The 22,689-nt window shown below is 39.2% G+C and overlaps 5 protein-coding genes and 1 long non-coding RNA gene across 10 annotated transcripts; 4 read left to right on the forward strand and 2 right to left on the reverse strand.

Annotated features, from left to right (window-relative positions):
* Positions 1 to 2,089, forward strand: LOC113141386 (promethin). Of its 4 annotated transcripts, none has more exons than XM_026325775.2 (5): positions 1 to 139; positions 398 to 548; positions 712 to 880; positions 991 to 1,133; positions 1,426 to 2,089. In XM_026325775.2, the coding sequence occupies exons 2-5, from the start codon at positions 432 to 434 to the stop codon at positions 1,480 to 1,482; spliced, it is 486 nt and encodes a 161-aa protein (XP_026181560.1). In that variant the 5' UTR covers positions 1 to 139; positions 398 to 431; the 3' UTR covers positions 1,483 to 2,089. The 4 variants fall into 4 exon arrangements, with proteins under 4 accessions (XP_026181560.1, XP_026181559.1, XP_026181562.1 ...); XM_026325774.2 differs by having other exon boundaries at positions 415 to 548; XM_026325777.2 differs by having other exon boundaries at positions 415 to 548; positions 1,429 to 2,089.
* A 35-nt stretch (positions 2,090 to 2,124) lies between these two features.
* LOC113141385 (ER lumen protein-retaining receptor 2-like) lies at positions 2,125 to 7,588 on the reverse strand. The gene is made up of 5 exons (XM_026325773.2): positions 7,345 to 7,588; positions 5,360 to 5,460; positions 5,097 to 5,255; positions 4,735 to 4,987; positions 2,125 to 3,773 (listed from the first exon to the last, which is right to left on the reverse strand). Exons 1-5 carry the CDS (start codon positions 7,433 to 7,435, stop codon positions 3,739 to 3,741), a joined length of 639 nt encoding a protein of 212 aa, XP_026181558.1. The 5' UTR covers positions 7,436 to 7,588; the 3' UTR covers positions 2,125 to 3,738.
* LOC117152683 (uncharacterized) lies at positions 6,653 to 7,658 on the forward strand. The gene is made up of 3 exons (XR_004463140.1): positions 6,653 to 7,284; positions 7,379 to 7,462; positions 7,532 to 7,658. It is a non-coding gene; the product is annotated as an uncharacterized LOC117152683 (long non-coding RNA).
* A 609-nt stretch (positions 7,659 to 8,267) lies between these two features.
* On the forward strand, positions 8,268 to 10,724 carry LOC113140955 (uncharacterized). The gene is made up of 6 exons (XM_026325101.1): positions 8,268 to 8,404; positions 8,601 to 8,921; positions 9,008 to 9,102; positions 9,187 to 9,228; positions 9,598 to 9,687; positions 9,845 to 10,724. The coding sequence occupies exons 1-6, from the start codon at positions 8,308 to 8,310 to the stop codon at positions 9,896 to 9,898; spliced, it is 699 nt and encodes a 232-aa protein (XP_026180886.1). The 5' UTR covers positions 8,268 to 8,307; the 3' UTR covers positions 9,899 to 10,724.
* A 151-nt stretch (positions 10,725 to 10,875) lies between these two features.
* mfsd13al (major facilitator superfamily domain containing 13a-like) lies at positions 10,876 to 16,152 on the reverse strand. 2 transcript variants are annotated; one of them, XM_033325335.1, is made up of 8 exons: positions 16,017 to 16,152; positions 15,308 to 15,837; positions 14,566 to 14,880; positions 14,053 to 14,481; positions 13,756 to 13,910; positions 13,573 to 13,656; positions 13,263 to 13,406; positions 10,876 to 12,027 (listed from the first exon to the last, which is right to left on the reverse strand). In XM_033325335.1, exons 2-8 carry the CDS (start codon positions 15,515 to 15,517, stop codon positions 11,886 to 11,888), a joined length of 1,479 nt encoding a protein of 492 aa, XP_033181226.1. In that variant the 5' UTR covers positions 15,518 to 15,837; positions 16,017 to 16,152; the 3' UTR covers positions 10,876 to 11,885. The 2 variants fall into 2 exon arrangements, with proteins under 2 accessions (XP_033181226.1, XP_026180882.1); XM_026325097.2 differs by having other exon boundaries at positions 15,308 to 15,564; positions 15,710 to 16,061.
* On the forward strand, positions 16,051 to 21,786 carry cdr2a (cerebellar degeneration-related protein 2a). The gene is made up of 7 exons (XM_026325100.2): positions 16,051 to 16,283; positions 17,615 to 17,727; positions 18,831 to 18,979; positions 19,104 to 19,280; positions 20,062 to 20,376; positions 20,550 to 20,832; positions 21,001 to 21,786. The coding sequence occupies exons 1-7, from the start codon at positions 16,205 to 16,207 to the stop codon at positions 21,280 to 21,282; spliced, it is 1,398 nt and encodes a 465-aa protein (XP_026180885.1). The 5' UTR covers positions 16,051 to 16,204; the 3' UTR covers positions 21,283 to 21,786.
* Positions 21,787 to 22,689: the final 903 nt, after the last annotated feature.

The following is a 22,689-nucleotide window of genomic DNA, read 5'->3' on the forward strand; positions in this document are numbered from 1 at the left end:
AGGAGTCAGAAAAAAGAAGCAGAAGAAGAAGGTTTGCTTTTTAAAAGGGTGTGTTGTTGTTGAAATGTTTCAGACAACATACAGGACACAGTTTCAGATGTTGTGAGCTGGCTCCAGTCAGGTTGACTACATTGCTTAGGTGTGTACTTCTCAACTAAACTTTATATTATTTCAGGAAAGTGTTGTTTTAGTTTTAAAGTGATTTTTTTTTTTAGTAGAAACTTGTAGTTGAGTTCCAATATAGCTGTTTGCTAGTTGGCTAAGTTTTTCCTCTGTTAAAGTCATTGAGGTTTGAGCTAATTCATTTATTAGAATGAAGCACTGCTGTAAACCAAATATATGGATTCGCCTTTTAAAGTAGCTTAGTGGTGTGATTTCAGGCTGACTTGCTTTTCAGGGTTTTGTGCTTGTCAGTCAGGTCAGAGGTGACGATGCAGCCCAGTTACAGCAACAGCAACAGCAGCAGCAGCATCAGTGGTCAAACTGATTTTCAGCAGCTGTGGGAAAGATGGACCACCCTGGGCGATCGGCTTTATGATGACCCCAAGGTAACCACAAGATGAACACCTGCATCGATTTTTTTTTTTTTTTTTTTTTTTTTTTTTTTTTTAAATCCCACCTTGTTTTTAACTTTTATATTGTTTGCATATTTTTCTTTTGTATCACCAAACATGTTTTCCTCCCAGTTAGCTTTCTTTCACTCTTTACCAGGTAGCAAAGGTGATGAATACAAGAGTCGGGCGGTACCTCAGCAGCCACCCTTTCTTAGCACTCACAGTGATGCTGTTCAGCGCCATGGCTGCACTGCCTGTTGGACTTTTCCTCCTCTTTGCCCTGGTGACCATCATTATGTCGACAGCAGGATTTTTTTTCTTTGAGTGTAAGTGTACTCATGTCACCACTGACCTCTGAATTATGATGTTGTCTGATGCTTCACATAACTGCACTTCTCACAGCCACAAACATGTTGTTTCTCATTGTCTCTTTAAGTGTTCCTGTTATTTGTAGGAGGGGTGACTCTGCTGTGTGTGCTCTCTGGCCTCGCGCTCTTCTCCACACTGGTTTCACTCATCGTCAATGCTTTTTACATCACCATCTTCAACATCCTCAAGTATTACAATCAACCAGCAAAGGTAAAGTTTATATAGAATCTGCTCCACATTTTTTATTGTTTCACGTTTTTGAACACACTTGACTTTTTGTCAAGGCAGGTCAGAGAAAACCTAAAAACACTTGCTGCTGGAGAGTTAAACTATAAATCTTAACCTGATATCTGCTCTGTGACACAAATCATTGGACAGTCTTTTCTAAAAAGGAAATAAACTTTGCACGCATTCATATTAGATGCTGTCTTACACGCAGCTGTTAGTTGTAAATGTTTCAACATTGTCTATATTTCCTTCTCTTGTCCCTTATTGGGTCCAGCAGGTCCAGGAGAAGGAAAGTGAGTGTGAAACTTCAAAACTGACAGATCCACAGTAGCTTTCTTCTTCTCTCTCCGTCATCTTCCTTCATCTTGGAGTACAAATCGACATTACTGAAGCTTGGTACTAGGGATTCAGGAGAACAAATCATTGAATGTAAAATGGTTTGATTCTGCGATTTACAGTTAACAGATGCAGAACGACTCCCTGATGGTTACTGCATGTCAAAGCCCTAAATGGTATGGCTAAATATTTTTATAAATGGGCAAAATTTCTACCTGAGGTGTCGTTATATTTATGTATAGTGCAATAGATCATTTCTACAACAGTCAAAGGCATGATAAAACTAATCTTAGCAACTGCCTTAGTAGCCACAGCAGACGTATTAGTCTCATTTGTGAAGCTCGAGATAAAAACCGGACGATGTTGTCTCATGGCTGAATAATCTTTTATCCAAATTAGCCATGCATTACTCCATTACTCCATTACTGATTACGATTTTCCATATAAAATGCTTTCGTATTTTCTGTATGTTTGCAGATATTTGTCTGTGCCCTTTAGGCAATGAAAATGCACTACATAACTGTTACACATTCATTTTTAATGCTACTACTGAAAAGCGACTGGTGTTGTACATCATTGAATAAAAGCTCATAAACTCAAAATACAGTTTCAGGCTTTACACTTATTTTGAGGGAAATCATTCTGATATTCTGCCCAGAAACAGACATTCATTGGCTTTAAAATAGTAGTGGCTCTAATACAATGAGTTTTTGGTGCTGGCTAATAACCAGGGACAACATGAAATCAGCTCAACAGCACACACCACTGAGTTGTGAATGTTTAGCCCAGTTGATATAAATTTACTTTTGATTATATGTAAATGTTGTTTCCCTGACTTGTTTTGTTGCTTCAACTTCTACTTGTACCACAACTTGTCAATACTTATTTTAATAATGAAACACTGTGGGTGGTTCTCATAAAATCTTTAATGGAGGTGATATCATGCAAAAAAAAACAACAAAAAAAAACAAAGTAAATTGAAAAAGATAAGGTTAACAAGAGGCCTTTAAATTTAATAGAAATGCACCTATTGAACACCAAGAGCACCTTACTCAATTACCATAATTGGTAATCATGTCATGCCTGTGAAATAGCTCGCACTCCTCGCATACAGTTAGCGAGTGACATGTCACAACCAGTCAAAGTGCTGGAGGATTCTCAGGCCAAATATCTGTATGCTTTTCATCCCGGTATGACAAATGCAGTCATTGTTCAGTCATTCGTTATTGCTTTACTATGACAGTGGTGATTTTAACCCTTGAGCTCCCTCGTGTCACTGCTGAAAGGTGTTCATGAGTTTATTCCTGGAGTTCAATAAGAGCACTAATAAAATTCATGCACTATCTACATCTAAAGCATGATGTAGTATTGTTTTAATATTGTATGAAATCTATCTTAAAGTTGGAAACTGATACATTTTAGTTTCTTCACTAGAGTAAGCTAAAAAAAAATACCAGTAAACACAAGATGTTCAGTCCCAAATGAGATCCCCACATTTCAAAATACTGACACCTGCAACAAATGCTGGAATTAAACTATTTTATATTGTTTTTTAAACTCAATTTTCTCAACAAACTCAACTCAAGTTCTACATGAAAAAAGTTGTCATTTTTAGAAGAAAGAAGCATCTTTTTAAAATGTCTTGAGCAATTTTAGAAATCAATGTTTTTACAAAATTTATGTGTTGGCCTCTTGAAAATGCTTAAAAATGAGGGCACATGTATTATACTGTAGGCATACGATTATTGAGACAAAAAATGTCTAATGTAAAAAAAAATACTGTGAGAAACTGGAAATAATCCTCATCAGGCACTCTGATACATTACTCTATCTCACTCTTTAATAAGACTGTACATTTGTGCATTTCATTACCAAGTCAAACAAGGTACTTCTCAGAGTTCACCCTATTTGTGACATTATATATATAAAAAAAAAAAAAAAAAACCATAAGCGTATACACCTCGCATGTAGAAAAAAAAAAAGCCTTTCTCCTATTTGAACAGCAATGAAAAGAAGTTTAAGGCAAGATGCTGAACACAGAAATCCAGAGGTTGACCTGGGATGATCTTTGTTCAGCTCTGGTGTTTGTTGGCATTTACCAGTTCAATCAGCAATCATCAAGAAGACTAGTGTTTTTCCCCGTTAGTTGTGTCTCTGCCTCAGGCATCCTTTGCTATAGGTCACGAGATTCCAAGAAGTCCTCTCCACACCCCCTGAGTCTGCTGGGAGTTGCCGTCTCCTTCTGTAAGTTTTACGCTGGCAGGCTCAGCTTCTTGCCTTTCAACACTGAGGGGTGAAGAAAGTTAACAGGTTGGGATTGTCAGTGGACCTTAGTTCATGCTGTCATACAATTTTGTAACACTCAGTATAAAAGAAAGAAAAGTACCAGTTTCCATTTTTAAGGAGCTTTAAATGGACACTGCTTGATTTGTCTTCAGAATCAGTCTCCTAAGATTGTAATTTAATAGGCATTTTCAAAAAAAATATTTCAAGAAACTAGAGCACCAGGAACTAAGCAAGAGACTTGAGGTCACTTTGTTTGAGCACATTCCTGTTTTTCCACCCCAACTGAGCCAAATTAGATAAGTAACAGATTAAAAAATGATGTGTTTGGGATACATTTTCACACAGAAGAACATATTAAATTAAGTTAATTATTAAATTAAATTAAATCCATAGTCCTGATTTCATGACAAATATCAATTCTGCAGTTCAAGTAAATCAAGTGTGTATTCCCAAAGTTACAGTCTGTTTAGGACAAGATTCCCTTTGTGTGCTTCCTGGGATTATGTTTCTTTGCTGAGCCATTATCGGGGACCAGTAACAAAGAGGTAATTTTGTACTTAAAAAGACCATAACTTTGGAAAATATTTAGTTCATTTAGCAAGTGGAATCATTATATTAGCTGTGGCTGAACTACAAATTGAGGGTTTTTCAGGGAAAAAGAACCGCAGATTTTGTCCCCAATATCTTATGTCAAAGATTTTCTAGGAAGGGACTGCTTCAGGGCCATTATGGACAGGAGGAATGATTACGTCAGTAAATAAAAAATATGTATAGGCATATATATTCTATGTTTACTGTTGTACCTCTAACAATTGGTAATTTAATATATTTAATGTATTAAAAAACTGTCCCTATACACAAAAACTAACAGCTAATTACATGAATAATTTTGTTCTCCATCCACAGTTTTATCTGTCTAATTTAATGCTTGAAGAACAGATGATACCAGCAGGAAACCCACCTTTGGTGACATAAAGGTAGAAGAAGTCACAGTAAAGGATAGTCTGGACCACGCCAGCCACGATGGCAATCATGTCAAAGAAGCTCTCAAAATAGAAACGCCAGATCCAGTTGAAGAGATAGAGGGCTCGATACAGCCCCAGGCAGAACAAGTAGTGGGTGGTGATGACCTCCGCCTCACCAGTCTTGCTGATCATGAAGAGCTGAGGCAGGATTGCCACAGACTCCAGGTAAATGGAAAACGTCCACAGAATCTAATGATAGAGAAATTAATTTGTTTATTAGAATCCTAATAGTCTCACAGTTTGCTCTTTAATCAATGAGTTCTGTCACATTTGACAACAATAAAGTGAATAATTGCACCTCTAGGAAAGAGAAGTCGTGGTTGATGAGAACAGCAAGACCTCCAACAGGAACCACCAGAAACTCCACTCGGAAACTGTCATGGTTTCCATCATAGGTGGCCCTGAACTTCATGTAGATCAGGTAGACTGTGGCATACGAACAACCAATGTAGATCACCTGGTAAAACAAGACAAAACGACTCATCATTCAGGGTACTAGGAGAAATATGAGACCTTTGTGAAAGGCTATAGATCAGGCCTGAGACATGATCAGTGTCTTACCTTCATGCACGTGTTATACACTGAGATGAAGGAGGTGAGCAGATCCAGGTAGCGTGTGGTGAACACTATGGCAAACAGGATTTGGCTCTTCCCAGAAATACCTTTAAAAATATCAAGCACATTTAGCATTTTGGTTAAGGAACAGCAAACCTATCAGCAGCCTCACTAGCAGTCTAAATCTTAGTACTTTATTGAACAGTGACATCTACTGGATTAATATTTATCAGCAATCTCAGATATCAATGATATTTTTCTTGAATTTTACAGGGATTACAAAAATCAATCTGTGCGTAATTGACAGACAGGTTTGGGTTTTAAAATAAATGTAGGTTAGTTTCACAGAAATATGATGAGCATTAAAAAGGTTTAATGTTCAAGAAGCCAAGATGCTGGATCCTTCCTTCCCCTAACCTTGATCACACCTGAACAAAACCATCTTAGCTTTATAAATGAGCTTAATATTATTACTCAAGATCTCCACAAAGCACTAAGGTGTCGTAGGTATGAATGTGAGTGGAGATGACTGACTGGCAACCTGTCCAAAATGTGCCTTGCCTCTTGCCCAGTGCATGCTGGGACAGGCTCTGGCCCCACTGCAACCCTTCAAAGGATGAAGAGTTTCTCGTCCTCCTCGGCTAATGTTTCACTCCATCTTTGACTCTACCTGTTCTTCATGTGTGGGCTGCAATTACAGCTCTTAACTCTTCCTCCTTTGGGTGAATGATAACAGTGAGTTTTAACAGTTGTGTTTATGGACAGTCTGTCCTTTTTCCAAGGTCCCAATGATATGGTGGAGTTTTTGGAGTCCAAGTCCTAATAGTGGTTTGCAGCACTTTAAAGCTGACTGATGATCAAGTGATTGTACTTTATCTAGATAACATTTCCGTCCTGTTTCTCCATAGTACTTTTTCTACTGTTATTTCTGTCTGCATTGCGAATGTGACTACCCCAAAAGACGTATCTCTCTGTTGTTGATGTTATTTCCACATATTGGAGTTGATTTTCCATGTGACTCAGGGGTCTAATCATAGACTGACCTGTTGGACACACTGTAAAGTCCTTTGTGGCAAATTGTGCGATATAAATAAAACTGAACAGTCAGACAGATAATGGATTGGTGGTGTGAAGGCCATTCTGTAAAAGAAGGTATCAGTATAGACATAATATCTAACCACTGATAATAAAGACTAAACATCTCTATAGCTGTTAACCCAACATAACCTTTTAACTTTGAACCTTCACTCCCTCCAGGTTTCAGGGCCAATCACAGCACTTCTCATAGGCCAAATTAAAAAGCAGTGACAGCACATCAGAAGCCACTGTTATCTCTGTAATACAAACGGCTTGTTTATAAGCGCTAACAAAAATAAAAACCTTGCTGTTTTATTCGCTATTTTAGCAGGATGGCTAATTCCGTAGCGCCATGTAAAACGCCACGTCAGAAGCCAGACCAAAGAAATCGAGCCCCAAACCTCAAATCTACCGAGCAGGAGTGAACGGATGAGGAGTGTATGGACACAGCAAACCGGTGAAACCATCTCAAGTAATACCTCAAAATAATCAATAATAAGCAGAGTATTAATTAATTCCACAATCATCCCCCCTGCAGCACGGAACTAATCTCAATGACTGCAGATTCCCTCAACCTGTAGTTTAGCTCACACTAGCAACTGCTACAAATTGAGGTGATGCTATTTTTGGACAGTAACCACTCACTTAGATATGTGACTACATGTCTGCAGCACATTTGTGAGCAAAGTTCTATTAAAAGTGATGCAAATGCCGACAGCAGCTTCTGGATGTTACCGGGACCGTTGAGTGCTAACAGTGTTAGCCGCTGGCTCCAATGAATGAGTGGGAAGTGTTAGCATGTAGCTAGCTAGAAGAGACTTAACTAAAACGACAATTTTCGCAGGTAAAGAAAGGTAAGGCCAGTCAACAAGCTTAGGAAAACCATGTTGTATACAAATAAAGCTAGAGCTTACCTGCACATGACCTGCTTTTCCATATTTTGAGTAGCAGGATGATGATAGCAGCCAGGTGAGAGAGGTCCCCTGTCAGCCTGAAGATGTTCATCGTTGCAGAATGAATTCACAGACACAGGTGAGAAACTAACGCAAAAGTCCCTTTTGGCTCTGAAGTGGATCCTTTTCACACTTTCTCTTCTCTTAGTTGGAGGCAAACCGGGATACGAGATTCACAGGATTGAAAATATGGCGAGAGTGCAAGTCGACGTGGAAGGAGGCGTGAGAAAACACAGGAACAGATTGGGATTGGACTAAAGCTTGATTGACAGCCCGTGATGACCCGCCCCCAACCGAGCGGGTCTGAGAACTTGAGCTGTGCCAGGAGGGACTGGGTGGGACCAGCACTCCAGCAGCTTGATTTTTGATATCAGCATTGCCATCAGTGAAGGAAGTACAAAACAGAAAAATCTTACTTAGGCCTAAGTAAAAGTACAGAAGTACGTTGTTATTCTAGATGCGTTTTACTGCTGTTTACACATGCATAGCCTGCATTAATACAATTTCCCTTCCCTTTTCTAATCAGCAGCTTTGCTGACTGTCACTGATTATGTCATAAGCATTTCTCAACATTTGACTCCTTTTGCTTGTCTTTAATTGACAGGGGATGATTGTAGATTTGAAACTACACTTTTAGAAATGTCCTATTAATAACACCAGCTCATGTGGCCACATGTTCTGTTTGCATATAACTCTGCCATTTTCTGTAAGGGTTCAATTTTGGGGCATTAAATCTACTGCATATTATGAATCATTGCCATGTTACTATCCTGTTACTATATTGTGAATCATTATGTCATGAGATACATCATGCTTATGAAAAGCATGAAAAGCAGCACACTAGTGAAAAATTAAATAGGAACTTGGTGTTGAGGAAGTGCAGTATACCTCACTTCCCATGTTGTCAAGCATTTAGAAAACATCATGCAAGGAATCATGAGATCATTCACAAGCGATCAAGCTACAGACATGAGCTGGACGTTTTGGCTTTCTCTCCTTCTCACCCACCTTGCAGTAACAGGTAAGATTTTTTTTTCTCTTTCATTATTTACAATCATTTAATGGAAAACATTTTCCAGTGAATTGATTGTTCCACATAAAAAATACAAAATGTGGATCACAACTCCTGTCAATAATAGTTCATGGCTGTTCTGAAAGAGTTTTATTGCTAGAAGATAGTAATATTTATTTATTGAACTTGTCTTTGCTGATTCCAGAGAGCATGGGTTCACCTGAGAACTGCTTAACACAGCCAGTCACTACGATCTGGAGTTCGATAGGACAAGCTGTTGTTCTCCCTTGCAAAGTCAGTTCACACTGTCCAGACACATACTTGCATTACCAGTGGTTTGTTTTCAAACAAAACTACCACTTTCGTCTCAACCTGTCTAGCAATCCTTCCAAATACAGCTTGGAGGGAGGATATTTACACATCAAGTCACTTGATGTGAATGACAGCGGGATCTACTACTGTGCTGCAGTATGGTCAGCACCCAACATACAGGATGTAGGTCTGGGTACAACTCTTGTAGTCAAGGGTAAGAGCCTTGTGTGAGAAAAACCAATTTTAAAGGTGAACCACAGATGATTTGGATACCTTGAACAACTTTTCTTTTGTTTTCAGGACATGTTACGGTAAAGCAGAGTCTCTTGTGGTTATCATTTGCCCTCTTGGCTATGTACAGCTTGGCAGTAGTGACACTTATCATTTTAAAGAAGGTAAATTACCTTAACATTTATATTAACATCATAGAAACAACTGATACTGCACTTTGGAGTGATGTAAAATTCTCTCTGTTCTAGCATCGCTGCCATAGGAGCAAAAGCAGAATGAAAACAGACAAGGTTGGAGAGAAGTGTTTTTTTACTGTTTTGTGTTTGATAAGCTGAATATTTACTAAATTGGGAAAGCCCACAGAAGCAAAAAGAGGAACAGTCACCTATAATGCTGTTTATTTCTGTCCAGAAAAACCTCTTGCAACACCGGTGACTGTGTAGCTGTTGACCTGCTGTAAATGTCTCTGTATTTGGACATTTTTTAAACTTACTTCTTAATTTATATACTATATAAAATACTTTTTTTTAGCTTACTGCTTTGTATCGTTGTATTTCTTATGGAAGCTTTTATGTACAGCGCTTTGAGAAAGCAACTTTTAAAGGTGCCATATAAAATGAATGCATTATTATTATTATAATTATTCATTTTCTTAACAGAATAACTCAACCAAAAAAATACAGTTCCGTGATGTGCTCCAGGAAATGTACAGAAAACAAACTGCGGACAGAAGCCGTTACCAAACTGAGGTAAATCTTGCAACATGTCACAATTAGATTAGGCCACCAGATTGTGCAAGCATGAAACTTCTGCAAGGCCTGTGCTACAGTGTGGACATACGTTCCTGCTCATCGAAAAATTTGCTGTTTTATCACCATTTTCATAATAAACTGAATGTCATTGCAGGCTGCAAGTACTGAATTCAACAGCTCGGGTGATGACATCTATCAAAATGTATGAATGACAGATAAAGAATGAATGACAAATTCAGACCTCCCTCATCAAGACTGTGAAGAGCTTCCAGCGCTGTGAAACATGTGTATGTGTTGTTCACCTTTTCTCATGAAGTGGGATATGAACACCAGGGTGCTGGGTCATCGTCACTTTTATCACCTGTTTTTCATTTTCAAAAGTGGTGAACAGTTTTACCTTATGACATCTCACCTGCTTAAGTTGTGTTGACTGTATTCATATTTCAGAATATTCAACAACTTCATTAGTTTCAAAACCAGGCCAGCATATACACTACTAGTCAAAAGCTTGGACAAACTTTCTCATTTAGTTCAATGAGATCATTCATTTCACATTCAGCAAATAGCACACTTAAGTTAACAAACTGTACAAATATATTTAATCAAATACTACAGAACCACAAACAAAGCTTATTCAAAGGTAATTTGACCATGCAAAATTCACTATTATAAATCGCACTGACAAAAAGGCACATTGGAGATGACTGTATATTTAATACAGTTTATAATGCACCATGTTAAATTAGAAAAGAAAAATGTTACTCTCTGCAAGAAATTTACAGCAAGGCAGTTATATTAAATAACTGCTTTGCTTTATCTGGCACAGTGTGACAAAAGGCAGAGGATTATCAAGGCATTCAGAAGAGCAATGAATTACCCAGTGTCAGAGAGCTCTATTTTGGTCAGCAGGATAATAACCCAAAATATTCACCCAAAAGCACCAAGAATGGATGAAAAAGAAAACAGACTGTTCTGAAGTGGTCTGGCATGACTCCTGATCTTAATCTAATGAAACATACGGAGCTTAAGTGCAGTAATTGCCTCAAAAAAGGTTTGCTACAAAACATCAGGGTATAGGTTCCATTATTTTCTTCCATGACATTTTTGTCTAGTAGATTATTTTAAATAATATGTTACATTAAAAATCATCATCTGTTTTATTACATATGGAATAGAAAATACATTATCTTTGTCAGCTTAAACTTATTTCATAGAAAACGGTGGCATTTCTTTGTGATGTAAGTATCAAGACTTTTAGCCCTCTCAGTAAGATCAAGTTGGATGTTTACATGTACATGCATTTTTTTTTTTACAAATAAAAAAACATGGTATGAAATTTTGGCTATTCAAGTCTATGCAAGCTTTTCCCATTCACCAAAAACATCCACAGTTAAATGTGTAAATTCTTTCATTTCTACCTACAGTCATTATGTGCTTGATTAAATAACCCAAATTAAAATACTTTATATACTTGTGCCTAACATCCTTATACCAAATGTTCTGGCAAATTGTGCTGCTCAAGTATACAGTAATTAGCCATTTAATGTTCAGCTTCCAAGTTCCTCTTCTCAACCTGTCTTGGTCTGATAGGAATGACCTTTAGCTTAATTGGCAGAATATTTTCAACTGGATGTTACCGTTACCATTAATGGAAGACATCACTCCTCATTTCCACTAGCATCTTCTATCACTCCTGTTTCAGGATGTCACCCAACAATTTCTGCAAACTTCGGTAGCAAATTTAAAATTTATATTCAGCCTCAGCATTTAAACAAGCGCAGTTCTTCTATCAAGAATAAAGGTACATTTTTACATGCTGTCTGAGGAACTGGAACTTTTTGGCAGAGCACAGTTAATATACAGTAGGACCCCACTAATTATCTGCAGAGGTCAGTGACTGGACAAAGATGTGAGTTTTAACAGATCTAAAAACACTGAGACTGGACTTTTGATAATATGATTCACAGACTGACATAAACTATCATAACCCCTGATGTGTTTGCTCCAATAACCCAAATACCTCCTCTATGCCATAAATGGAGAGAAACTACTGCAGGTAATGAACATCACTGAGGATGTAAAGTCTCTCCTCATTGCATAAGTTTTTGTCTATAGATTTCATTTTCACCATAATACCCTATTAATCTTCCCAAATCCCAGCTAAAAATATCACCTAAATATTGAGAATGAAGAAATTAGTTGTCAATGTACTTTGTGTCGACCGTGTGGCTGTTCCGGATGGAAAATGGCTTCCAAGCCAAGATTTGCACTGCAGCGACACACATGGGGACCAGACACACCAGGTAGAACATGACGCTGTGCAGGCTCTCTATGCCACTGCAAGAAAAAGCTTTTTTGTTACTGACAAAAAGTGTATGTTTACATTCATTTATAACTGGTGGTTAAGAGATCACTACTGGTCTTGTTGCATCCTGGTAAAATGTAGCAACCTCTTTGTGATGACAGTGTCTATGTGGATGTTTATGATATAACGTTTCTATGTTAAGTGAATGTTACACCCTCTTTAATTTTTTTTTTTTTTTTTTTTACTATAGTTGTTTAAATTTGTGCATTGAGTTTTTTTGGTCAGTACGTAATACATGCTGCATATGAGATATCTGACTCCAAATCAAATATTTCAGTGGCTCTGAATTTATGAAGTTATATTACCTGTGACCTTTGAAATAAAAAGCTGTTGAATGGCCGTATTTTAATCTGCTGATAAGAAGCTCCATGGGAAAAAAGAAACCTGTAATTACTTCAATGCTTCTGAGCTTTCAAAGTTATGTGAATTCTATATAAGCATTAAACTTTGCTGGAGCTGAAACTAAAGTCATCACTGTGACTTTTATTGGATCTGCTTTAATCTAAGAAGTCATTTAAATTTACTGTGTGAATAAAGGTAAGTATGAAAGGGCTATAAACAGTAATTGGGATTTAGGCAAACATTAAGGTCACTCAGGAGCTTCTGCATATCTTATCCGATCAACTTTCCAGAAAGAAAGCTCATTCATCATCAACATTTCAATTTGCTGAAAGGTAACACTTCATATTGCAATAACTGAAAGTGAAACTAAGGGCTGTGAAGGGAGTGGACATGAACTCAATATTAGGGTGTTTTCATGCTTTACCTTATTCAGCCCTCAAAACAGTCAGATTTTTTGTGAATATATAAGAATGCTGCAAACAAACTCGGCCCACACATATTGTGGTTTACTTACCCTGTGCACTGTGAACATAAAACACTGTAGATATACTTTACTTTTTGCCTTGTAGTAAACAGATCATGTCCCTGAGACACTCAATAAAACAAAGAGAATTATTGGTGATACTACTGATAGGGCTGGGAACTCAGAACTGAGTCCTCTTTCATAATGTGAATTCAAAAAGAACTGAGTCCCTTTCCTTTTGGTTCATTTTTCGTCCACCTTAAGAGGACTAGGTTTGGTTCATTTAAAATGGATTATATGTGGAAACACCCTGCAAGACAGGCCACAGAAAACTGTTCATGATTATACACAGTAAAAAAGATCATTTATAGTTAATGGATCAAGTCAAGAGAGTGTCTGCACCTTGGATTTAAATCCTGTTCTTCATTTTTCAGCTTTTCATATCCAAACTGGTTGAGGATATTAACCACTATCATAGGGGCCAGAGACTGAGCTGGCTTGGTGAACAGAGCGTTGGTCCCAAACACCATGGAGGAGAGGGGGGAACTGCAGAATGGGGGCAAAAGAAGATAATGGTAAAGGCAATTTAACCAGTCAGGTAACCAGTGAAACTCTTTGGTCATAAATGAAAACATATTATTGTAATCTCTATATATGTATACATGAAGGATGACTTGGAGTAGAGGAAGTGTGCTAATGATCATGTTTTTACCTGCGCTTGTATTTCTGCAGGTCTGTGTCGATGATGTCAGCTAAAGGCAAGCCAAAAAGACTAGTGGCTGCTTGCGTTATGACCCTGCACAGAAGATAAAGGACAGAAAGTGTAGGTATGATGCAAAGTGGACTGATTCTATAGAGATTATATAAGAATGTCAGAATTTAATTCACCTCTTACATGTTAATGGTGAGGAAGGATGCCAGGATATAGTAGTGCTGGCGACCAAGTACAAACATAATAACTGCCATTACAGCTTCCATGTAGAAGGTGAAGAGGATGATCCTGTAGTAGCCAAGACCATGAAGCAGATTCTGACAGCTCAGTACTAACAGCTGGGTTGGACATAAACAATTTTGAAATGTGATTTGGATGGACCCGTGAGGCAATAAATGTTTTGTCATCTCATTATGCATCAGTGCTACAGGTCCCACTCATCTTTTCATTAAAAAGCAAAAACCCACTGGGAGACCGTACCTGTGGACAGATGAACCCTGCTCCATACATGATGCTCTTCGCCAGCGATGGAAGCACATCTGGAGGAATTAGCTGCTCAGCAAATATCATAGTAAAATTATTAAAGAAAGCCAGCATGAAAACCTGGAAAAAGTTCATGGACACAAACAGCTGAAAGTCCCTGTTGGTAAGGATTTGACAGGTCAAAGTTCTCAATGTGGAGAAGGTAAATGCTGACTGATGGGGAGTCTGATCAACTGACCCCAGCGCATCTGATTCAAATCCTTTGTTATCCCACTGGCTCTCACTGTAGAAACCTGTATAGAGCATGCAGCCACAGCTCAGGACAGCGATCAGTACTGTGAAGGCTTGGAAGGCTTTAAAGTCCTCCATATTTCTGGACAGCACCCCACAGAAGAGGACACTGGAGGAGCCAATCAAAGAAGCCACCTGTTGAGAAGGATGGAAAGTCAGACCATGTTAGCAAGCACATAAACTGATAGAGATTTGGTGTAAAAAAAAAAAAATCCTTACCTGGCTGTACTTTATAAGTCTAATTCGGCTCTGATGCTGGCTGGAAATCTCTGCAAACAGTGCACATTGTGCCAGTAGCACAAAAGTCAGCATTGCATCAAAAGCACAGAGCGCCACTGTCAAGTGTAAGCCACTCAACCAGTCATCAGGAGTGTAGGACCGCCAAGGGAACCAGGCTAGAAGAAAGGCCAGTGAATAAAGGGGAGCACCATACAGGATGGAGAGACGTCGCTGAGACCAGCAAGGAACCTTGGAGTTATCTTGCAGGTAGCCAAATAAAGGGTCATTGACTGCATTCCACACCATGTAAACCACCTGTGGAATATCAAAAAATAATTAGTTCAAAATGATGCTTCACGTATTTCAACGTATTTAAACCATCCATTGATTAATTAACTGAGTATTACTGTTCAATTAATCATGAAAGGCATCTCAGCAAACATGACTGTCCAAAATCTGCTTGTTCCAGCTTCTGAAATATGAGGACTTTCTCTGTTCTCTTTGTCTTTGGAGAGTTGGTTGATGAAACAAATAATATAATCACCTCAGGTTCCATATTTTGCAATGCACATTATACAATAATTTCAGAGCTATACAATCGATTGATCGATCAGTAGTAGAATTAAGCAACAACCTAATCAATGAGAAAAAGCTGACTAATCAAATTAAAGCCATTTTCTCCAGTGTTTTGGCTGATGCTGACACGTGCATAAAACAGCATGTGTCAAGGTAATATACTCACTTGTGATTTGTGAAATGCTCCCTCTGATATCTTGTACTTATTGAGAAAAAGTTTCACATAGTAGAAGCCGAATATGTTGTTTATCATGGCTGATCCCAGAGTAGTCATGGCATAAGTCAAAGCTGCAGGATTTAGCCCAAATTTATTCCGGCGCTCATTAATTTTTCTGAAGCTCACACCTGAGGCAGGTGCCTCAGCCACGGCCATCATTGCAGCTCAGGTGATGTAAAAACGCGATCACCTGTCGCTTTAACCTGCTGGAGCAAGGAAATGTTCTAGTTCAACAACAACTTCTTCACTCTGGTGCTGGTTAGCATTGTTTTTCGCAAAATCAGTGAAAATGACCAGTGCTCCAAAGCAAAATCCCGTTCAGTAGCGAAGTTGTTTTAGTCCAAAAGTTACCTGTTTACTGAAACATTAAAAAAATCAGTCAAATCCTGTCGAGCTGCATTTCTGCGCCTGCAGGGAGGGGCGGGGCTTCACGGGTCCCCGGCTTCATCTGCTGCTTCGTGATTCGTCGTTGTAAACGCCTGTCATCAAAAACAGGAAGTTACGGAAAAACGATTTAAAAAATAAAACCAGTATTTGTTTTACGTATGTCGACCTTATTGCGCTGTAAGTAGTGACAACATTGAGCTGGACATTGTGTTAGAATGGAGAGAGATTTCTTCATGGCTTTACAAGTAGCTTCCTTATATCTGCCACCTACCGGATGTTGTGGTGTATTAGAGATTTGCCACGTTGGTGTAGACGCTTCACGCCTTACGCACACCGGGCAGCATGCAGTTTACACTTCAGCGCGCAGGGTGCTGAACAGCGGACAGCCTCTAGCTGCTGAACACACCTTTGCGTCGGGTTTCTGTCAGGTGGTGTCCTCTTTCGCCCCGAAGATAGAAAATGTTGACTGACAGGATTGTGGAGGAAGAATTTGACAAGACCCGGGAGCCTTGGCACGACACCCAGGAACTTGAACACGGTAAGAGCCGCTCGGCTCCGTGGACGCACCCTAATCTCAGACTGTGTGGGATGATGTGGTGCTACTTCACAGACTCATGCAGGCAGTTAGGGGACTGCAGTAATGCCCCATCTTCTTCAGTGTGGTCCTGTAGAGCAGTTTTTAGAAAATAAAGACTTGAAATAGTCCACTGCACTGACCCAACCAGTAAAGTGCTATTGTTTACATTTAGCTGGTTTAGTCCAGTGGCCCCTAACCAGTGCAGCAGGAATGAACATCTGCTATATTGATTACATTTTTGAATATTTTTAAATTTAGCCTTTAGATGTGAAATCACTTGCCAAGTCACAGAAACATGCCATGGGTTCCAATTAGGAGACTTTCACAAGCTTTCATCAGCCAAACATGTTGGAACAACTGGCTAAATGGTTAACAATGTACTGAATGATTTTTTTAAACTGTGAAATATGAATCTGTATAATAGCTAGTTATTACAGATATCACCTAAATATGGTGAGGGAAAACAATACTGAACTCAGAAAATGGAAATACAGTACAATATAGTACGTGCGTCAAAGTACATAGTTATTCTCCACCACTGCTCACAAATTAAATAATATAGAAGTCTTTAGTCCTTCCATAGGACACAGAAGAGCACCAGCTGTAGGATTCAAGTTGAAACGTCCTGAGAGCTCTCTGTGGCCAGGATTTCCTGAGGCTATCAGCGTGCTCTGTTTGTTTTCTGATAAACTTGTCCTCTCGAATACAAGTAAATGACAATGAGAGCAGCCTGTTTTAGGACAAAGACACGGCGGCGACTCATTATACAGAGTGATGGCAGTAGACGGGAAACACTTCCTGTTGCATTCCTGAGTGGAAAAATATCAACATGCTCAGCTGATTGACAAGATAGATTTTGGAAAGAATGTCTGGCAGCAGTTTGCATAATGGATAGCAGTTTGTCCTCCTGGCCACCAGAAGACAAAGGCTTCAAAGTTTGTTGCTTGCTGCTAACACAACTGAGTTAAACATAACACCTTTAATTTCTGTGTTATGTGTAGTAGCACCACATCAGATCTGCCTCACTTCACTTCAGTCGACCAGTCAACACTGATGCAGGTTAAGACCCAGAGTTTGGCGAGGGGAAAGGGTCACAAAGAGATCCCAAGACATTCCTTAGATTCCTCTGGGAGTTAGATGTACTTATAGTGGGAGACAATGAGTTGTATGTGTGAGCTGCCACACTGCAAGTCAGTTTAAAAACTTCCCAAATATGTACTTCTACCCGTTGCCTGTGTTTGGGCATTGGAACAGTGTATCCTGTGTTTACATGTCTTCCTGTGCTTCAACAGACCTCCATTTGGCAGCAGAGCTGGGGAAAGCCCTTCTTGACAGGAACCATGAGCTGGAGCAGGCCCTGCAGCATATGTACTCCACCAACCAGGAACAGCTGCAGGAGATAGAGGTGATAAATGTTAGGAAGAAACTAATCTAAGCTCTTGAGGCTGCTGCAGCACTAAACTCCCCCTGAGGACAGACAGCATGTTAGCGAAGCATAGTCATTTCACCATGCAAAATATTCAGTATTTATATAGTACGCCCTCTGCTAAAGTTTGTCAATGCACATTGTTGCTGCATAAATGTGGTGATTTTGTATGAATGAATCTACAGTGCAAGATAGTTTGTTGAGAAAAATCTGTGTATAGGGATCTGGAAATCTCACTAGAAGGAAAGTGTGTGTAAAACTTTAAATAGGATAGAGTAAAAGGTAATCCTGACCAGTCTGACCCAGTGAGTCTTTGGCACAGTGCATCCTGTTGGCGTGATGTTTGTCTACCTAATTACAGGAACCACCACCTTTTACTTGGACAGTGCTCAAGTGATCAAGGTCTTAATTAAGGTTTTGATCTTATTTGGTAGAGTGCTGCTAATTCACATAGAATTAAACAAGTTCCACTGTATGTACCTGGCAAACTGGCATCCTTGTGGCCTGAGAAAGATGACAAACCTATTTGATCTGACAAATGTGTTAAGTTTGCTTTTCAGAAAGTAGTTCTTCGTTTACTTCAGGGATTTCATGTAGAGTGTATAAATAAACAAATTAGGCTTTGAATTTCAGTGCCAAACTTTTAATTTTAGCACAGTGTTGATCCATTTGAGTTCAAGGACATGGCTTTCAGTAAGTCAACAAGGATAAGAACCTTAATTTGTTTGAGGCAGAGACAGGGCTGATGGCTTGAGGATTTATTGAGGTTGATATCATAATCCCCATACATCTCTCTGAGCCTCATCCTTGCGCTGTGTCCGCTATTGGACTTATTCACTATGCTAAAGCTGTATGTAGACCTGAACATGGTGTTGTGATAAATGACTGTGCTCCTGTCTGACTAAAGTGAATAAGCTAAGCTAAGAAATGATTTCATTGATTTGTACTAGAGAAAACTAACTTAGGTAATGTCATGAATTCAGGCTAATTTCTTACAAAGTCAAATGAGTTAAAGTTGGTAAGTTTTTGTGAATAAAGTAATCAAATGTATAAATACTTGTCATTTCCCTCTTGTGCACCAGTACCTGACCAAGCAGGTGGACGTGCTGCGTCAGATGAACGACCAGCATGCCAAAATGTATGAGCAGCTAGACGTTGCCGCCAGGGATCTGGAGCAAGGCAACCAGAGACTCATGCAGGGCAACAGGCTGGCCCAGAAGAAGATCTGTAGGTCTGTGTACCAGTTATCAGTTAATTTAATGTGAACTATGAACAGATGATACAATACACATTATAGCACATATTTGATTAAATGCAGAACTTCAAAGGCATATTTTCTGTTTCTTTCCCTTTAGTCTAACTGAGACCATCGAAGGGCTTCAGACCCACATGGAGGATTTGCAGACTCAGGTGGAAGAGCTCAAGACTGCCCAGGCAGATCGAGAGAAAAGAGAGCAGGCAGAGCAGCGACGCAACCTTGGAGCACACAGTGTGTCCTGTCTCAGAGAGCTGTATGACTTGCACTATGACAGGTATTGCATACACCGTGTTACTGTGTCACTGTCAGCTGCACAGTGCTAAGTCATAGCAGAACTACAGGGTCTGACAGAGGAAACTGGTAGCTAAGGCAGTATTGTAAAATGAAGACAGTCAGTTACCTTGAGAACCTTTTAAGTCGATTTACCAAAAACATATACAGGTATCTACCCACACAGGTGGCAATGCAAATAGATGTTTGTGAAGGGTTGTTGAATGCATCTGAATCATGAGAACTCCAGTTATCTGATCTTCTCTTACCCTGAATGCACTGTTGTCTTAGCCCCCTGATGCTGACGGGACACCTTCAGGTAGTCCAGAGTGACACCAGGCCAGCCTTCATGACACATAATCCACTTGTCTCCCTCTGTCAGCACTGTAAACCACTGTACTCTCCATTTCATGACAGGCATTTGGTTACCTTTGGAGAATTGTTAACATAAAATCCTGCTTTCCTCTTTAAGTTAAATGCATTTAGTAAAACTTTATTTAGCATTCTGATTTATTTAACTTTGAAATTCTTTTCGACATGAGCAGGAATTGTGATGATGATGATGATTATGATGCACCGTACATCATCTACAATCTTGTATTTTCCTTTTCGCTCTGAGATGCACATTCCTCAACACACAGAGCTTGAATTGTTTAGCCTTACCTACATTTCTGTCAGCTGCATATTTCTATATCTATTAAAAATAAGATTATTTATTTTCTCAAAGTGATGTCTCACATATTTTTTTGACGTTACTATTTCTTCAATTTCGTGTTCTGGCTCAGGTATCAAACCCACAATAGCTTGCAAGTGGATGGACTCTGGTCACCTCAGGGCTCCTTCTATCACAGAGAGAGATGCCACGACCCAGAGGAGGAGAAATTGGTTCTCCAGCACTCCATCCAGACACTTCAGAGCCAGATATCTGCAGAGCGAACACGCAGGGAGGCTGCAGAGAGGGACAGTGAGCTGACAGCCCAGGAGAACAGAGCCCTGGAGCAGCGGCTGGCCCTGCTGGCCGGCTGCCGGGCCAGACAGAAGGAGCTGGAGTCTGAAGTGGAACAGCTGCAGCTGCTGTGGCGTGCTGACTGTGCCAACAGGTTAGGACTGACTTATGTATGGACTACATTCAAAACTATGAACTATTTTGGCATCGATATAGCTGACACTTTGTGATACAACTTTTAATATACAGCACAAGCATAGACCCATGTCATGTATAATTTTCCATTATATTTGAAACTTATGTCCTATGTCCTTTCCCTCCCCCCAGTGTCAAAAGACAAGACCAGCTGCTGTTGCTTGACACAGTATTTTTTGCCTCGGAAGAAAAGCCAAGCCTGGAGCAGAGTGAGACAGAGGAGCCGTTGGAAAATGCTGAGGAGCAGAGAAGATACAGCTGGCAAAGGTGTAATAGTGACAGCGCGTTGAAAGCCACAAACCCAGATGAGATTGGCCGTGATCATGAGCAGCTGTGTATAAGGCGGGCAGAGGCAGTAAAACAGAGGGGCATCTCTCTGCTCAACGAGGTGGATGCGCAATACAGTGCACTGCAGGTGGTGTATTTATAGCATGTCTGGCATGAAAAATTCTAAGAAGAAAAATTTGTCAAAAAATGACCCTTTTCAGTCTTATGATTTGTTATCCAGTGTAGAATATTAAGAAGTACATAGCAGTTAGAAGAAAACAAATGTGTTTCAATAAGCTGTGGGTGTGTTGTGTAGGTGAAATATGATGAGCTGCTGCGGCGATGCCAGCAAACAACAGATGAACTCAGCCATAAAGCCGTTCAGACATCCAACAGTCCCTTTACGAGTATCCAGACCCGTCGACGTCTGTCCAGCTCAGCTCTATCCAATCTGACAGTGGTTCTGGAAGATGGCCAGCAGCCTGAGTACAAAGTCCTCTTCAAGGAGATCTTCACCTGCATCCAGAAAACCAAAGAGGACCTCAGTGAGAACAGGCGGCCAGTCAGGGGCAGTGATTCCCAGGGTTCTGCCAAATAATTGCATTATTCTTCATCCTGGGACTTGCGCTCGTTTGTATTTGTGAAAGATGTTGACAAAGGAGGTTGTTTTGCTATAAAAATATTCATAGGCTGCAGAGGAAATACGCACACTGTCCCTGTGTCTTAGACATAATCCAGTCTTATCTACTGTCATGTTGATGCACCTACGTCAGCACCGTTCCTTTTATTCTGTCCTTATCCAAAAGTAAGTGTGTATGTAGCATAATATAAGCAGCTGAATGATTGCACTCCAAAGTTAAACATCTAAACAGAAAGCTATATATAGTAAAACATAATTTTATATAGAGATGTGTATAGTTTTATCAGATCTTCTAATAAAAGGTAAATTTCAGTGATTAGCTTGATCTCTAAATTTACTAGTATTGTCCATCTACAACAGTATGTATTTTATATGTGACCACTTTCTTGGGAAAGAAATGCACACACTGAATGTTGTTTGTATGCTGATATACACTCCCCTATAAAAGTATTGGGACAATGAGGCCAATTCCTTTATTTTTGCTGTAGACTCAAAAACATTTGGGTTAGGCACCAAAAGATGAATGAGTCGAGAGATCAACATTTCAGCTTGTATTACCAGGTTTGTACCTTTTGTTTGAACCCACCGTTTTTCATGGAAGCAAGAGTATTGGAACGTGATTGGCAGGTATGTTTGTTGCCTAGGTGTGTCCTATCACTATTCAAACAGTAAAAAGTGCTGAATGTCTATGCTCAGTTTGAGATTTGGATTTTGCCTGTGCATTTATAGTTAAAGGTGTAACCAATATGAAAAGCACAGAGCTGTCTATATGTTATTTATTTTCATATCCTTGTTACAGCTTATGCTCTATCTCAGTAAAGAATCCGTAACAGCTAAGCATTTTTTAAAGATGTATCAGTTTCTGCTTTTATATTTTTCAGGAGGTTAGGGACTGAGATTTTTCAGCTCTGTTTTCACCAAACTCCAAATCCACTAAAAAATAACAAACCATACCTCAGAAAAGTGAAACAAGCGTTTTACATTGTACTAAACTACTTTACGTTGTCATTAAAATCCTACTCATTTTTATTAAAAGAGAACTGAAATATTTTTCTAGATCTGACGTATATTTCAGAGACCAGATGTATTTATCAGAGACTTGTCGTATTTTATTTGATCAGTCGTATTTTTCTCAGTGAAGTATTTTTCTGAGGCCAGTCCTATTTTTCAGAAATCAATAGTGTTTTTCTGAGACCAGTCGTTTTTTATGGGAACAATCATATATTATTTGACTAGTCGAATTTCTTTTAAACCAGTCGTATTTTATTTGACCAGTCGGATTTTATTGGATCAGTTGTATTTTATTGGACATATATATTTTGCATTTTTAGACATACATTATTAGCTTTGGCTAGTGGAGATAGG

The sequence above is a fragment of the Mastacembelus armatus genome, chromosome 8 (genome assembly GCF_900324485.2).
Source record: "Mastacembelus armatus chromosome 8, fMasArm1.2, whole genome shotgun sequence".
Classification (NCBI taxonomy): Eukaryota; Metazoa; Chordata; class Actinopteri; order Synbranchiformes; family Mastacembelidae; genus Mastacembelus; species Mastacembelus armatus.